General features: G+C 42.1%; 2 protein-coding genes and 1 long non-coding RNA gene across 3 annotated transcripts; 1 reads left to right on the plus strand and 2 right to left on the minus strand.

Annotated features, from left to right (window-relative positions):
• Window positions 1-1,490: 1,490 nt before the first annotated feature.
• LOC310859030 (uncharacterized protein) lies at window positions 1,491-6,483 on the minus strand. The gene is made up of 3 exons (XM_083765382.1): window positions 6,139-6,483; window positions 3,460-3,607; window positions 1,491-2,809 (listed from the first exon to the last, which is right to left on the minus strand). Exons 1-3 carry the CDS (start codon window positions 6,397-6,399, stop codon window positions 1,680-1,682), a joined length of 1,539 nt encoding a protein of 512 aa, XP_083621508.1. The 5' UTR covers window positions 6,400-6,483; the 3' UTR covers window positions 1,491-1,679.
• A 444-nt stretch (window positions 6,484-6,927) lies between these two features.
• On the plus strand, window positions 6,928-7,228 carry LOC310859041. The gene is made up of 3 exons (XR_014569269.1): window positions 6,928-7,015; window positions 7,048-7,083; window positions 7,184-7,228. It is a non-coding gene; the product is annotated as an uncharacterized lncRNA (long non-coding RNA).
• Window positions 7,166-13,570, minus strand: LOC310859028 (uncharacterized protein). The gene is made up of 3 exons (XM_083765380.1): window positions 13,250-13,570; window positions 12,201-12,348; window positions 7,166-10,320 (listed from the first exon to the last, which is right to left on the minus strand). The coding sequence occupies exons 1-3, from the start codon at window positions 13,508-13,510 to the stop codon at window positions 9,167-9,169; spliced, it is 1,563 nt and encodes a 520-aa protein (XP_083621506.1). The 5' UTR covers window positions 13,511-13,570; the 3' UTR covers window positions 7,166-9,166.
• Window positions 13,571-15,249: the final 1,679 nt, after the last annotated feature.

Below are 15,249 nucleotides of genomic sequence, written 5' to 3' on the forward strand. Positions count from 1 at the left end.
ACCCTTGTAAAAGACACTTGTCATTTACACTTTACACTGTTTCTTTTGTGATGTGTACATACATGTGTATTTAAATAAATGTTTATATTTATAATTTTATCCAAGTATCTAAAGAGCACAAAGTACGTTTCTGAATGTGTCAAAGTATCCCGAGACTGTCGATCATTGACAGTCTGACAACCAAATATCGCGATACTACATGATACAAAAGCCAGAAAAAATATGGCGCTGTTAGATGCCTCAACAAAATTACACACTGTTCACATCGAAAAACAAGTGATAAAAAAAAAACCTATGATGCGTCTTCTTTTATATTCCTGAACCGATTAACTGACAAAGGAAACAATCCTTCAGAAATAGTGAGCGAGTAGAGGTCGTCGTCACGCCGGTAACCTTTTCCTTCATAATATGTAGTCCTTTCACATTCTATCCTATTTTTTTTATTGTTATTATTGTGTAATTCGTTATGTCAATGATTTGTAATTGTACTCTATGCCTGTAATAAATATGTAATAAAGTGAATTGATTATTCTGTTGATTACTTTTTAGATTAATCAAATATTTTTCAACATCAGAGCATCAGCAATGTATTATCGATTAACCACTTATTTTATACGTTGTCACACAACAGTGTTGTGCAAAAATAGTCAAAATAGCAGATTTAAATTTTACTGCACAATTTAACGCACATTGGTCCATTTCTGTTGCTCATACTGCCAAACAGAGTAAAAACAATCAGCTAGGATCATCCTAGTTTCGTTTTTGGTTGTTCAACCACAAGTCCAATGTATAACTTTTGCCCTCATCCAATAAGAAAGCACCAAACATCAATGCTCATTCATCTGTCCTTCATAATGGAAGCTTAGCTGATGCCTGATTTATGTACTGTAGACTTAGCTTTGTGCCTGTGTCGCACACCGAAAAGAGACGATTTACATCGGTTATAGATCTGCTATTGTCGGAGAGCACATAAGCCTGTGTAACTCAGCCTTGATGCACCATCACTTCACTGATCTGTTCTGTTGTAGTACAGGCATTATATGGGAAAAAAGGGGTCAACCTCCAACTAATTGCAAAAAAACCAAACTCAGCTGATTTTGTATCTTACATATGTCCTGAATAACATACAAAAAGTTGCCTGGAATTGTCTGAGGGGAAAGTGTTGAAAATGACCTGTACAGTATGGCCACCATAGACATCCAATATAAGGCAAATAATTTCAACATTTCCTTTTGCTTTAAGTAGCATGTGACATGTCAATCTAGGGTGATTTCACGATGCTGAGTCGATTCCATGCATTAGTTTTGCATAAAAACACTCCTTGGGCTAATAACGGCCATAGCCGTCATCACAAATATGATGAGGTCAGAAGTGGCTATGGCCGGTATTAGCCCAAGGAGTGTTTTATTCAGGACATATGTAAGATACAAAATCAGCTGAGTTTGGGTTTTTTGCAATTAGTTTGAGGTCAAATTACATTATTACTGGACTATTGTGTGGATGTTAACTCAGAGGCAACAAGTAACAGCATACATCACTGATCTGTTCTCTATCGTATGCTGGGGCTGTGCGAGCCCCCTTCTTGTTTTGCATGATTCTGCTGTTTTGCAGTTCGGCTCAGCACCAGAGACGGAGGATGAGCGTTATTGCTTTTTTTCAATGCTTTAGCAACAACGCCATCACGTGTGGATGCTGAGGTGTCTCTTCATGTGACTGGACTGCACAAAACACCTGCCACAGATGGGGCAGCGGAACGGCTTCTCGCCCGTGTGAACACGCTCATGGTTCTTCATCTGATGCTGATGGGAGAAGCGCTTGGAGCAGTGGCGGCAGCCGTAAGGCTTCTCACCCGTGTGCACGCGCTGGTGCAGCCGCAGGTTCTGGAACTTTCTGAAGGTCTTCCCACACAGCTCGCATCGGAGCGGTTGACCTCCGGCGTCATGGGCTGGCTGGGCAGGTAGTGCCATAGGTGGGATGGAGCTCAGGTGCCTGCTGAACTCCCTAGTGGAGGAAGCCGAAATTTCGTTGAGGGAAGACGACGACTGATTGTCTCCTCTGTGTGTCTGAGGGTGTAAAACCTGCCTTGGCGTTTTAATTGCAGAGAACGAGGAGGGGAAAGAGGAGAAGCCACCATAGGAAGTGGCACTAGTATTAACAACCAAACTTGACTTTAAACATGTAGTTCTGTCTAAGGTTTCTGTGCTCAGTGTCAGGGCTGAGCGTGCTGCTTCTAGCTCCTCCTCTCTCCCGTGTTTCTTGAGTCTCTGTTTGGCAGACCTGGTTATCCCATCCCTGTCTATTATGCTCCACTCTGAACTCATGTCTTCATCCACTTTAATTGGAACCGAATCCACCACCACCATATCGGGTTCCCAGTCCACATTACCAGCAAGGGGTGGAGCAACGTTACTCGACTCGCCAGAAACGTCTCCGCCCCGGTCCTCTGAAGCTCTGCCATCAGTGTTGCTCCCAGTTCTCCCCTCTTGATGTGGGCCTGAGTTATGTGGAGGGTCCAGAGAACAGTTCCCTGTGGTTAGGCTGCCAGCGTTATTCCACACCTCTATGCCTGCACCAGCTTCTGCCCACTCAGATGCACTGGTGAACAGGTTGCAGTCGTCGTGACGTGTGGTGGTGAATCTGTTATTGCGGTCAGATGATGGATGGTGGCTCTCTCTGTTTACATTTCCGTTACTATGGTGACGGGTGTTGAATTGCTGGTCGACGTGGTGAAGATGATTCTTAGGCTCTATAGCGAGGGTTCTAGGTATAGTGTTTGTTTCACTTCCATGCTCGACTGGGGGCTGAATGTCTGAAAGGAGAAGAGTAAAGTATCAGTTGGTTATTACATCTCTGAAATGTAAAGAGGATGAGCAAAGTAGGGCTGCAACAATCGTTTATCGTCTTTGCAATTATTCTATCGATTACTTTACTGAATAATTAAATAATCAATAATCATTTATAGTTTTTATAATTTTTTATATAAGTTTTTATAATGTGTTTTTGTATTATACCTCAATGAATCAATTAGCTATTATAATTAGTTCATCTCAGGATGGTGTCATACAATAATACAAAATAGCTCCGGAACACAATTATGACTCAAGAGGCTATAGGTCTATTTTTGAAAACCTTCGCTATTGTTTTAAAAAAGGGAAGAAGGGCCGTAGTGATATTCCCCCAAATTAATTTGATTGAATGGCTTGGATTCACGTTTAACGTACATTTGTACTGTATGTTAATTTCATTTCAAAGTTCGCACTGTATATTAATTGCATGACAGCTGGGTACTTGAAAGGATTGATGGATCATTTTCACCAGTACATTTACAAGCAAATACAACTAGAGAACATTCAATTCTAGAATATAACACACATTTTCTAATATTAACACAAAGAGCTAAAAAAAAAAGGAAACCCTACGGAATTACGGATAGCCTTCAACACTCAACACTTTTATTACCTTTGAGTGTGTCGTCGTCACCCTCCACCTTCAAGATGATAGGAAAGCCAGCGCCCGCATCCTCCTCCTCTCCTCCTGTTCCCTGTGTTGAGCTCTTGGTCGCGGGGTTACATCTGGCTCTGCTGGGCACTGAAGGTCCGCGGGTCACCTGTCACAATTAATACATAATGTAACGGACCCACAGGTAATACTTTTATCGTTTAGTATATATCCAGTGTTGTGAGACATTGGACAGGTCCATTAATTTGAAGAGATTGTGCCAACAACTGATTGAGGCTGATGAGCATTGGATGATTGGGGACCCAGCTCAGCTCAGGGTTAAAATCAAGGAAATGCTGCCTCAGTAGAGAGAAGGCTTGAAACAGACAGTACACAAATGGTGTGGCTGAAGTTTGTTGGTTATGGATGGCTAAAGCCAAATTCCAATACCCCAAATCTCGGCCACTCGCTCACTTTTGATGAATTGAACAATGTGGACCCTGTTGTAAACAAGTGTAATGCTTAATTGGGTCGTCCACTCACAGTTAACAGTCTTTGTATTGAGTTTGTGCTTAAAATGTACTGTAAATTCTACAAACTGTTAATAAATATTTCAATCAATCAATCAATCAATCACACTCGGCCACCCCAGCATGGTGGTGTTACGGTGAAATTGGTGACCTGCTAAAATATGTGACAATCATGTGTAGACAATTACATATGTCAGTGTCCGTCTGTCCAAACATAAATCATTGACGTTTGTTTATTAGCAGAGTTCAACCTAGTGGTATTTAAGCCACGTTATGTGAAGTCCACAAGATGGTCACATATTTCGGCAGGACACTAATTTCACTGTAACACCGCCATGCTGGAGTGACCGAGTGTGAGTGAGCGAGTGGCCGAGATTTGGGGTATTGGAATTTGGCTTGTGGAAAGGAATGGTCAAATGCCAACTAACCATGGAACAAACAGATGCCACACACACAGCACCTAGCTGGAAAGGGTATTCCAAGGTATTTTACTGATTTGCTTGCAATGTTGATATTGTTAGAATATTGATTGCAGATTGCAGGCTGTTTTATGTATTGTGTAATTTAGTGACTTTACTTTAGTGATGTATGGAAAATGTATCCTGTGTCTGAGATTTGAAATGCTTATGGATTATATTGTAGTTTTTTATGACCATTGATATATTGTATTCTATTCCTGTCCCAGTTCTACGTTGAATTTCAAATAAAGTGGCAATGAAACTGACTCAGACAGTTAAGGCCAGCTGGGTCTGCTACACATAATCACCATCTTAATTATTAAAGAAAAACAATTTCTTTGCATAATCATTAATAAGTCTTTTCCAAAGTATGTGTCACCTACAGCCACAATACTATCCCTAGAACATTTGTGATCTTACATACACCTCCACCATTCTCTGTCAGTGACAACTTTCCTACCAATTGTGTGCCCCATACATTTGTGCTTTCCAAAGGAAGTTTTGATGCGCTTAGTCCAGTCCTGTTCTCATCCCAGGCACCTCGCCTGTCTGTGTGGGGAAATTCTACTTCTCTGCCACCAAAATGTGGAATGCCCCGACACCATGTGAACACCAAACATGTGAATGACTCAGGCTTTCAAAACTAGCCTGAGAAACTATCAGGAGACCACAAGGGGACGTAAATGCAATTTCCCATAGAATGGAGGTGTCATTCACAGCTGATGTTTTCCCCTTTCTACATAGTATTTTGTATTTGTTGATGACATATAATTATAATAGTGGTTCTCAAACGTCTTTGTCTGAGGTCAACCCTGGATTAAGTGGTTAAACTGAAGTGATATTGATAAATATTCCAAATATAAATTTATCAACGTATTCTGCAGAACCCCTGGATTCTTTTTTCAACTATGCATGCACCTCATGGTACCACAGCACCTCAAAGGCCCTAAAAACAAGATTCCCAGACTCACCCGCTCATTTTGATAGGTTGGAATAGTTTAGGGTTGATACAGAGTACAGCAACTTACAATGGGCCTGGTTTACAAGATTCGCTACACCTCGAAGATACCCATGTAGTTGTACCTGTCAAAATACTTCCTTAATGTCATTGTCAACGAAACCAGAGGCAGTTCCACAAACCACGTTCAACCCAGATTCGGCTCAAACAAGCGGTTAAATTCATTTCGTTCCTATGCCACTAAAATGTGGAACGCCCTACCTAACAGATACCGTATGTGAATCCCTAGACTCTTTCAAAACCGCTCTCAGGTGCTGGCCCCTGTAAAAAAGGTTAAAGGTATGCCCCCCCACCCCCCTATTTTTCCTTTTTCTTGTGTATATTTGTATGTCTTTGGATGTTCACTTCAGTCTAGATAGAGGACCCTCATGTAAACAAAGTCTTTAGTGATTTTTCTGGTTTTATCCTTGTAGCATATTTTGTATTGACCTACCCTGGCATGGCCAAAATTGGCCATACAGTAGGCTACTAATATCACGGTGTAGATTTTTTTTTTTTTAAATGCTATGTTGATTAATTGAATTATGACCACAATGGAAACAAGTCCCCAGTACTTTTTTGTGTTATACTTTTAGCCTTAATGTCTGGCTGTACCTATTTCTGACGAATAAAGTATCAATCAAAATATGTTCCACGTCAAAATAATGTCATGGCTCGTGACTGGGTCGTGACAACCAGAAAGTCCTGGGCTCACATTATGCACGGCGCTGCTGTTGCGTCTCAGAGCGCTCAGTCTGTCCAGGTGGTGGTTGTTCCGTCTGGAAGTCTGGAACTTGGCGACCAGCAGCTTCCTCCTGAGGCCGTCTATCTCCCTCTGGTTCTGGGTGATCTCCAGTCGCAGCACCGCGTAGCCATCATCCACCAGCTTGCAGATCTCTGCCACCGCGCTGTTCGCCAGGACCTCGATCACCGCGGCCAGCTGGTTGTGGAACGAGTCGCTGCTGGTGGTAGACATGAGTGGATCTGATCACTTCAACAGTCGCTGTTGAAGAAGAAATGGGGTTGTTTTGTGGATGTTGTTGTCACCAGTCCACCATGTTTGTTCCTCTTCATTTTTCCGTTGTGCGATCATGCTAAAAGGGACGGGGTATTGTGGCCACCTACTGCATGGAGTGAAAACTGTAAGCTTGACTCACTCGATAGACCTGGATAGAGACCATTCTATTCGTTTCGCAGTTTGCATATCCGGTTCAAAAGCAGACACGGAAATGGTTTATATGTGTGCGTTTGTGTATGTGGAAATAACCGGATGCAGTAGGCGGGATTTTTGACCGGATTTGAACAGTGCATTCCAACCGTAATCATTTCATGGTAGGCCTATGTCTGTAGTCTGTAGTTCTGTAGTCCTGGTACAATCCTGGTACAATTATTATTGTAGTCACCTTAACGTTTTATTCATTATTTACTTTATCAGACTGTAGGCCTAAGGGTAAGGAGATTCAAAATAAAGATTAAATAAAAATAGTTAGGCATACAGTAGGTTCGGACACGGATACTTTTTATTTTGAGTGTTTATCAAAACAAACTTACAAAGTGATTTACATCAACTGCTTAACAGCAGTACTAGGACGGTCCTGGTAGGATATAAAACTAGCAGTACTAGAGGTCCTGGTAGGATATAAAACTAGCAGTACTAGAGGTCCTGGTAGGATATAAACCCAGCAGTACTAGAGGTCCTGGTAGGATATAAAACCAGCAGTACTAGAGGTCCTGGTAGGATATAAAACCAGCAGTACTAGAGGTCCTGGTTGGATAGATAGAAAGCCAGCAGTATAAAAGTGAGTAAACTGATCTCATGTAATGACTTTACTGTCAAATGAGGATTTGATTGGTTGTTGTGATTCAGTGGGCGCTCAGTCAAGGTGACCAATGAGCAGATCATCTTGTAACCTGGCTAGTGAGTAGAGGTTACAGGAGGAGTGGTCGTCACGGTAACAGTTTACTTCATTATGCAGTTCTTTCACATTCTATCCTCTCTCATTTTCTCTCATCTCGTCTAGGCCTGGGCTGCAATCCATTATCTTTTCTGATTATTCTGATGATTACTTTTTGGATTAATTCAATAATTGAGAAGCGCACTTTATTATTATCAGCATTAGGATTCTTTTATACACAATGGTGACGTGCAGAAATAGTGAAAATAGGCTGCAGATTTACATTTTACTTGTCAATTTAACGCACTATTGGCACATTTCTGTACCTGCATTATAAGGCAAAGAGAGTAAAAGTCTTCAGCTACGATCATCTTTTTGTCCAACATATGTACAACTTTGCCATAGTTATTCAACTTTTGCCCTTATCCAATAAGAAAGCAACACCCCATGTATCACCTCATTTATCTGTCATATGGAAGCTGATGCCTTATTTACGTGTACTTGTATTGCGCACCAAAAAACGACAATAGCAGATAGATATATAAATCGTGCATAAGCCTGTGTTACAACCCTGAAACTGGGAGGTTGGGGTTCGATCCCCGGCCGGGTCATATAAAAGACTGTAAAAATGGGACCCAATGCCTCCCTGCTTGGCACTCAGCATCAATGGGTTGGATTGGGGGGGTCAAATCAACTAATCAAAAAGATTCCAGAACACGGCACAGGAATCACCGGGAGCTCACCACTCCAGCGCGCCTCCTAGGCTGCGGCTCACCACTCCAAGAGATGGGTCAAATGCGGACAACAAATTTTCACTGCGGTAATGTGTGACAAATCGTACGACTTTGATACTGATCCGTCATCTATCGTTTGCTGATGCTGTGCAAGCCTCCTTCCTGTTTTGCAGGGCTCCAGACTAACTGTTTTTCACCAACGTCCCGGAACCGTCCCAAAATACAATTTGAACTGTCCTGAAGTAAATGTATACAGTCCCGGAAAAAAAGTCAAAAAAAAAGCACCACTCAAATTGCGAAATTAATAACTGTATTCCTATTCTAATAGAAATACAATACATGCATTATTTGTTTGGTTCATGTTTCTTCTGTAGATACACTGATTTAGTCAACATGCTCCCAGATGAAAAATAGGGCTTGGTTAAAAATGTTAATCAAATTAATTAGAGGCTTTGTAATTAATTAATCTAAATTAATCACAATATTTGACCTGAGAACATTGATATTTATTTTCAAATGGATTTTGTAGTACCAGTGAATCAAAGAATAGTGACTACAGTAGCTTATAAAACTTTGGTGTAGGCTACTTGATCAAGACCAACAGATAACGTGCAGCTATGCAGGTAGTCTATGAATACTCAAATGTCTATTACATGGGTGGCATGAGAAAACTAATAAAAACTACTTTATTAGGGGGAATACTAAGACGAAGGAATAAAATCAATAAAAACTGTGGAATAGGAGCGTTTTGGGGTGTGCATTCCACAGTGTTGGGGCAGCAATTCCAGAACAATCCGAGCATTAGAAAACACTAAAAGGGTAGTGTGTGCGTTGTTGTTGTCAACTTGTCTGACTGACGGCACTGCAAAAGTCTTTGCAGCACTGCTAGTCTCATGCTGATCAGCGCTGCACACGATATGCACATTTTCAGTAGTCCCGAAACCGTCCCGAATGAGATAAATTTAAGTCCCAAATCGATATTTTACAGTCCCCGTCGAGACGCAGTTAATTTCGAGCCCTGCTGTTTTGCATAATTCTGATGTTTTGCAGTTCGGCTCTGCACCAGAGACAGAGGCTGTGCTTTATTTCTTTCAATGCTGTAGCAACAACGCCATCACTTGTGGATTCTGAGGTGTCTCTTCATGTTGCTGGTCTGCACAAAGCCCCTGCCGCAGATGGGGCAGCGGAACGGCTTTTCTCCGGTGTGAACGCGCTCGTGGTACTTCAGCTGATGCTGGCGGGAGAAGCGCCTGGAGCAGTGGCGGCAGCAATACGGCTTCTCGCCCGTGTGCACGCGCTGGTGCAGCCGCAGGTTCGGGAGCTTTCTAAAGGTCTTCCCGCAAAGCTCGCAACGGAACGGTTGACCTTCGGCGTCACGGGCTGGCTGGGCAGGTAGCGCCATAGGTGGGATGGAGCTCAGGAGCCTGCTAAACGTCCTAGCGGAGGAAGCGGCAATTTCGTTAAGGGAAGACGACGGTGGATTGTCTACTCGGTTTGCCTGAGGGTGTAAAACCTGCCCGGGGGTTTTGGTTGCAGAGAACGAGGAGGGGAAAGAGGAGAGGCCGCCATAGTAAGTGGCACTAGTATTAACAACCACACCTGACTTTAAACCTGTAGTTCTGTCTAAGGTCTCTGTGTTCCGTGTCGGGGTTGAGCGCGCTGCTTCCAGCTCTTCCTCTCTCCCGTGTTTCTGGAGTCTCTGTTTGGCAGACCTGGTTATCCCATCCCTGTCTATTATGCTCCACTCTGAACTCATGTCTGCCTCCACTTTAATTGGAACAGAATCCATCACCACCATATCGGGTTCCCAGTCCAGATTACCAGCCAGGGGTGGAGCAACATCACTTGATTCTCCATAAACGTCTCCTCCCCAGTCCTCTGAAGCTCCAGGAGAACCCTCTCTGCCATCAGTGTTGCTCCCAGTTCTCCCCTCTTGATGTGGGCCTGAGTTATGTGGAGGGTCTATAGAACAGTTCCCTGTGGTTAGGCTGCCAGCGTTATTATTCCACACCTCTATGCCTGCACCAGCTTCTGCCACACTGGTGAACAGGTTGCCATCGTCGTGACTTGTTGTGGTGAATCCCTTGTTGCGGTCAGATGATGGATGGTGACTCTCACTGTTTATATTTCCGTCACTATGGTGACGGGTGTTGAATCGCTGGTCGACGCGGTGAAGATGATTCTCAGGCTCTACAGTGAGGGTTCTAGGTGTAGTGTTTGCAGATGCCCTGTTCGTTTCACTTCCATGCTTGACTTGGGGTTGAATGTCTGAAAGGAGATGAGTAAATTATCAGTTAGTTATTACATGAAATGTAAAGACGATAAGCAAAGTAGGGCTGCAACTATCATTTATCGTCTTTGCAATTACTGAATAATTAATCAAGAATCATGTATAGTTTTAAATTTTGTTTTTGTATTATAGATCATTTAATCGTTTAGCGTGATTAACCACTTGTGCCCCATCTTAAGATGGTGTCATATAAAAAAGCTCCAGAACGTCACAATTATGTCTATAAGCTATAGATCTGCTATTTTTGAAAACCTTCGCTATAGTTTTTAAAAAGTGGAAATGGGCCGTAGTGATTTTACCCCAAATCAATTTGATTGAATGGCTTTGATTCACTTGTTTTTATACAGTTTTTTGTACTGTAGATTAATTTAATTTCACAATGACAATTCTCTTGTTCAATTATGCCCTGATTTACATATGATATGATGTTCTCAACATGGGGAAAGCTGGGTACTTGACAGGGTTAAAAAAGGAGAAGGCATGCGTAAACATGGAGTGCTGTCACTGTGGGGAATGGGGACTTTCTTCATCTCGATAAACTTGTAAACGAAGGAGGTCGGATTCATTTTGTGCTGCCGCCTGCGCTGTGCCTCCACATGCCCAAAAGAACCGTGTGTGCTGTGCAAGTGTGTGCACACAGAGTGAGAGACGTCTAGTCCCTGACACATTACTCGAAGTATAATTTTAACGCCATAGATTTCACTGTGTAGTTTATGAATTCAACACATTTGATAAAGTTCCCTGCTGCGTTTCCAATTGCTGCGGATAACAGCGCAGTGCGAAGGCAAACGCAGCAAATTAAATATGCAAGAATGTTGCAACTTCTCCGCACACTCGCATCGATTCTACCGAATTAGAGGTGACCGTGAGAATGTCTCTGTAGCTGATGGGTGCAGATTCTTGAAGATCCATGAAAAAAGGGAATATCAACACTCTAGACTAGAGTATAGTTTATTATGAGTTTCTTTATTAATGAATACACAGCAGCAGTCTACCTAGAGAAGCGGACGTAGGCCTTCGTCAGCGTTTCAAACTAGAGTATGTCTAACAAAGATAACTAGCTAGCCAAGTGACAGAACACAGCTGGGTCTCATTTGTGAAATCAATTCACTAAGGTTACACATTCAGTATTAAAGTATTTTTCATATTTTACAGTACCATAAACCAAACTATTCAATTACAAAAAAACAATGTCCGTTTCTCTAGACTGCTGCTTCATTAAAGGGATAGTTCAGTTTGTTTTAACTTAAACTGTATGAAATACTTGCAACTGTATTAATTGATTTTGGTCTGGTTTTGGTCAATATGGTCAGAAACTATACTCATGAGAGTGCGGAATAACGCCTTTTTCATTATCTTTTTTAACTTTACAGGGTTCCCAGTGCCACGATTGATTTCACCACTACATGTACAAGCAAATACAACTATAGAAGATCAATTATATAACAATGGCTATTTTAATAGGAATTCTAGACAAAAGAACATTCTTTTATAATAATGCATGTCCTCAGATTGGGATCCTAGAGTTAAAAAAGAAACGTCCCTCCAGTGCCACTTAAAAATGATTGATGGATCATTTCCACTACTACAACTAGAGCTTTTGAAAGGACTGTTATCAAGGAATTGTAGACAAAATAACACATTATTTTCTAATAATAGCACATGTTAAAAGAAAGAAAGAAAAAGGTTTTATGCAGGAGACCTGTAGGAAACCCTATGGATAGTCTTCAACATTCTTCAGGGTTTCAGATCAATTATGATCAAAATGTGCTCAAATGTGAGCTTTTTAAAGTGAGTTGCGATGCCCAACACCAAAGACGGAGGTTGTGCGTTATTTTTGTGTTAATGTTTTTATTACCTTTGAGTGTGTTGTCGTCACCCTCGACCTTCAAGATGATAGGAAAGCCAGCGCCCAAGCCCCCCTCCTCTCCTCCTGTTGCCTGTGTTGAGCTCTTGGTCGTGGAGTTACATCTGGCTCTGCTGGGTGCTGAAGGTCCACGGGTCACCTGTCACAATAAATACATAATCACCATCTTAATTATTCAAGAAAATCTAATTTATTTTGCATAATCATGCATCATCCATTCTTCTGCATGAATTAATTTGTTGAATATATGATATTTCCACAATTTTTAAAACATTAGTATAAAAGTATTAAATGCATAGGCTGTTTGACCATAATACATAGCATTTGTATATGTATTTGATACATAGTATCAAAGTATTCTGCAGCACCCCTGGACTTGCGTCACAGCACCCACTTTAATTTCAGAGACTTTTGAGAGACTGACAGGAGCCCTCATAAAAGGTTTCTTCGATTATGCATGCACCTCATGGTACCACCTCAAAGGCCTTTTAAACAAGGCTCCAGACATCCCAAAATAAAACAAACTAGAACCCACCTAACCACCGCTCATTTTGACAGGTTGGAATGGCTAAGGGTTAACGACAGAGTACAGCAACTTGCAATGAAGATTCGCTACACCTCTAAGATACCCATGTACCTGTCAAAATACTTCCTTGATGATGTCAACGAAGGCCATGATCATGTAGCAGTATGGGCTTTGGGTTCCCTCAGAGCCATCTAATAGAAGAGTTCCGATATAGATGGGGCAGACAAGAACCCAGACAACGAAGGGTATGGCTCATTCATAGTCTGGTTTTTCGGTGAAGAGCAAACCACCGCTATCCCCAGCCCTTCTGTCTGTTTTTACTCACCACCGCTCCACGTAGGCTTATAATACCGGTATGTGAATCCCTCCCTAGCTCTGGTCCATAGATAGATCTATAGCCTATGGAGCAGACCTAGTGAATCCCTAGAATTATTCAAAACCGCTCTAGGGCGCCTGCAGAGTAATCAAACAATATGTTCCACGCCCAAATAATTTCATGTTCACATGGGCTCACATGATGCACGGCGCTGCTGTTGCGTCCCAGAGCGCTCAGTTTGTCCAGGTGGTGGTTGTTCCGTCTGGATGTCTGGAACTTGGCGACCAATAGCTTCCTCCTGAGGCCGTCTATCTCACCCTGGTTCTGGGTGATCTCCAGCCGCAGCATCGCGTAGCCATCATCCACCAGCTTGCAGATCTCTGCCACCGCGCTGTTCGCCAGGACCTCGATCACCGCGGCCAGCTGGGCGTGGAAAGAGTCGCTGCTGGTGGTAGACATGAGTGGATCTGAACACTTCAACAGTCGCTGTTGAAGAAATAGGTTTGTTTTGTGGATGTTGTAGTCAACAGTCCAGTGAGTCCACCATGTTTGTTGTTGTTCTGCCTTTTTCCATTTCCGGTGCGATGCTAAAAGGGTATGGATTTAGATTCGATTGAGGCCACCTACTGCATGGAGTAAAAACTGCAACTAGTTTTAATGGCAAATGTAGCTGTCATCAACAGTTTTAACAGATTAAAGGATAAAGAGTAAGATACAAAAAAATTATATATATATATATATATATATATGAATGAAAGGAGCCAGTTTAGGTTTAGGATGCCTCTCGGGCGTCTCCCTAGGGAGGTCCTTGACGCACGTCCCACTGGGAGGAGATCCCGGGGCAGACCAAGGCGCAGTTGGAGGAAATACATTGACCAACTGGCCTTGGAACGTCTCCGGATCCCCCAGGAGGAAGTCATTAATGTTGCTCTGGAGAGGGAAGTCTGGAGCACTCTGGAGCTGTTGCCCCCGCGACCCGACTACGGATAAGCGGTTGAAGATGGATGGATGGATGGATATTATGGATATATATATATATATGGTTAGGCATAGGCAGTAGGCTCAGACTCAGAAAGCCTGGTCTGTGTTCCAAAATCGGCGTATGAACAGGTCTGGACCGGTTGGTAAAATAAGTCATTATGTAGTCAATGATTTGTAGTCATCTGGCAGGAAACCACAAGGCGGAATCAGAAGTACCCAAAATAAGTCACCACGATCGTAATTTTAGTTCCTACCCAATAAAATAGAATTTCCCCGTGGGACAACAAAGACAAAGGTATACAGACGCTAAATAGTCTGAATGTACACTCACATTTATACTTCTGCTAAACTACAATGCATCAATGATTTTATTGGGTAGGCCCTAAAATTATGATCGCAGTATCAAGTATTTTGGGTACTTCTGATTCTGCCTTGTGTTTTCCTGCCAGATGACTACAACATGATGAAAGGTACAGCATCCTCTCCTGACCTGATCATAAACCCGAGATGGAATGCTGCCCAGGCTAGACACAATAAGAAAACTTGATTATTTTTGTGTTCATCAAAACAAAGTTGCAAAGTGATTTGCATCAACCAGAAGAGAAATCTAACGGACACATGAGAAAACATGATGTATGCACAATGTGCAGTTTGAAATGCAAAAACATTGAGTTTTACGCACTTTAATACTGCTGGCATTTTATCTATCCTAGCACCAGGAACTCTAGTACTACTGGTTTTATATCCTACCAGGACCTCTACTACTGCTAGTTTTATATACTAGTAATCCTACCAGGACCTCTAGTACTGGCACAGTGGCACTGCTAGTTTTATATCCTACAAGGATCTCTAGTACTGCTGGTAAGCAGGTGGACCAGCTTATGAATAAACACTATTTCCAAACGACTGAGACGCTTCTAAAATACTCGCTCCAGGAAAATAAGACCTATCACACATTGTTTTCTGCTGTGTTGCTTTTGGATGATTTATTGAAGTATGTAAAGAGTGTTTCTGAACGTGTCAACGTATCCCATGACAGTCTGACAACAAAACATTGCGATACTGCAGAGCCAGAAACAATACTCAATAAAACTATGTACTGTGCACATCGGGGAGAAAAATAGCTAACAACCTGTGATGTCTTCTTTTATATTCCTGAACCGATTAACAGACAAATGACACAATCGTTCAGAAATAGTGATTGTTCACAAGCTGGT

This window comes from Protomyctophum parallelum, assembly GCF_964188405.1.
Source record: "Protomyctophum parallelum genome assembly, chromosome: 5".
In the NCBI taxonomy this organism is placed as follows: domain Eukaryota; kingdom Metazoa; phylum Chordata; class Actinopteri; order Myctophiformes; family Myctophidae; genus Protomyctophum; species Protomyctophum parallelum.

Coding starts and splice junctions, on each gene's coding strand:
- LOC310859028 (XM_083765380.1), bottom strand. CDS start 13,510: ATGTCTACCACCAGCAGCGACTCTTTCCACGCCCAGCTGGCCGCGGTG. Junction 12,349..13,249: donor ACAGCAGCGCCGTGCATCAT/GTGAGCCCATGT, acceptor TTATTGTGACAG/GTGACCCGTGGACCTTCAGC. Junction 10,321..12,200: donor TGACGACAACACACTCAAAG/GTAATAAAAACA, acceptor ATCTCCTTTCAG/ACATTCAACCCCAAGTCAAG.
- LOC310859030 (XM_083765382.1), bottom strand. CDS start 6,399: ATGTCTACCACCAGCAGCGACTCGTTCCACAACCAGCTGGCCGCGGTG. Junction 3,608..6,138: donor ACAGCAGCGCCGTGCATAAT/GTGAGCCCAGGA, acceptor TAATTGTGACAG/GTGACCCGCGGACCTTCAGT. Junction 2,810..3,459: donor TGACGACGACACACTCAAAG/GTAATAAAAGTG, acceptor TTCTCCTTTCAG/ACATTCAGCCCCCAGTCGAG.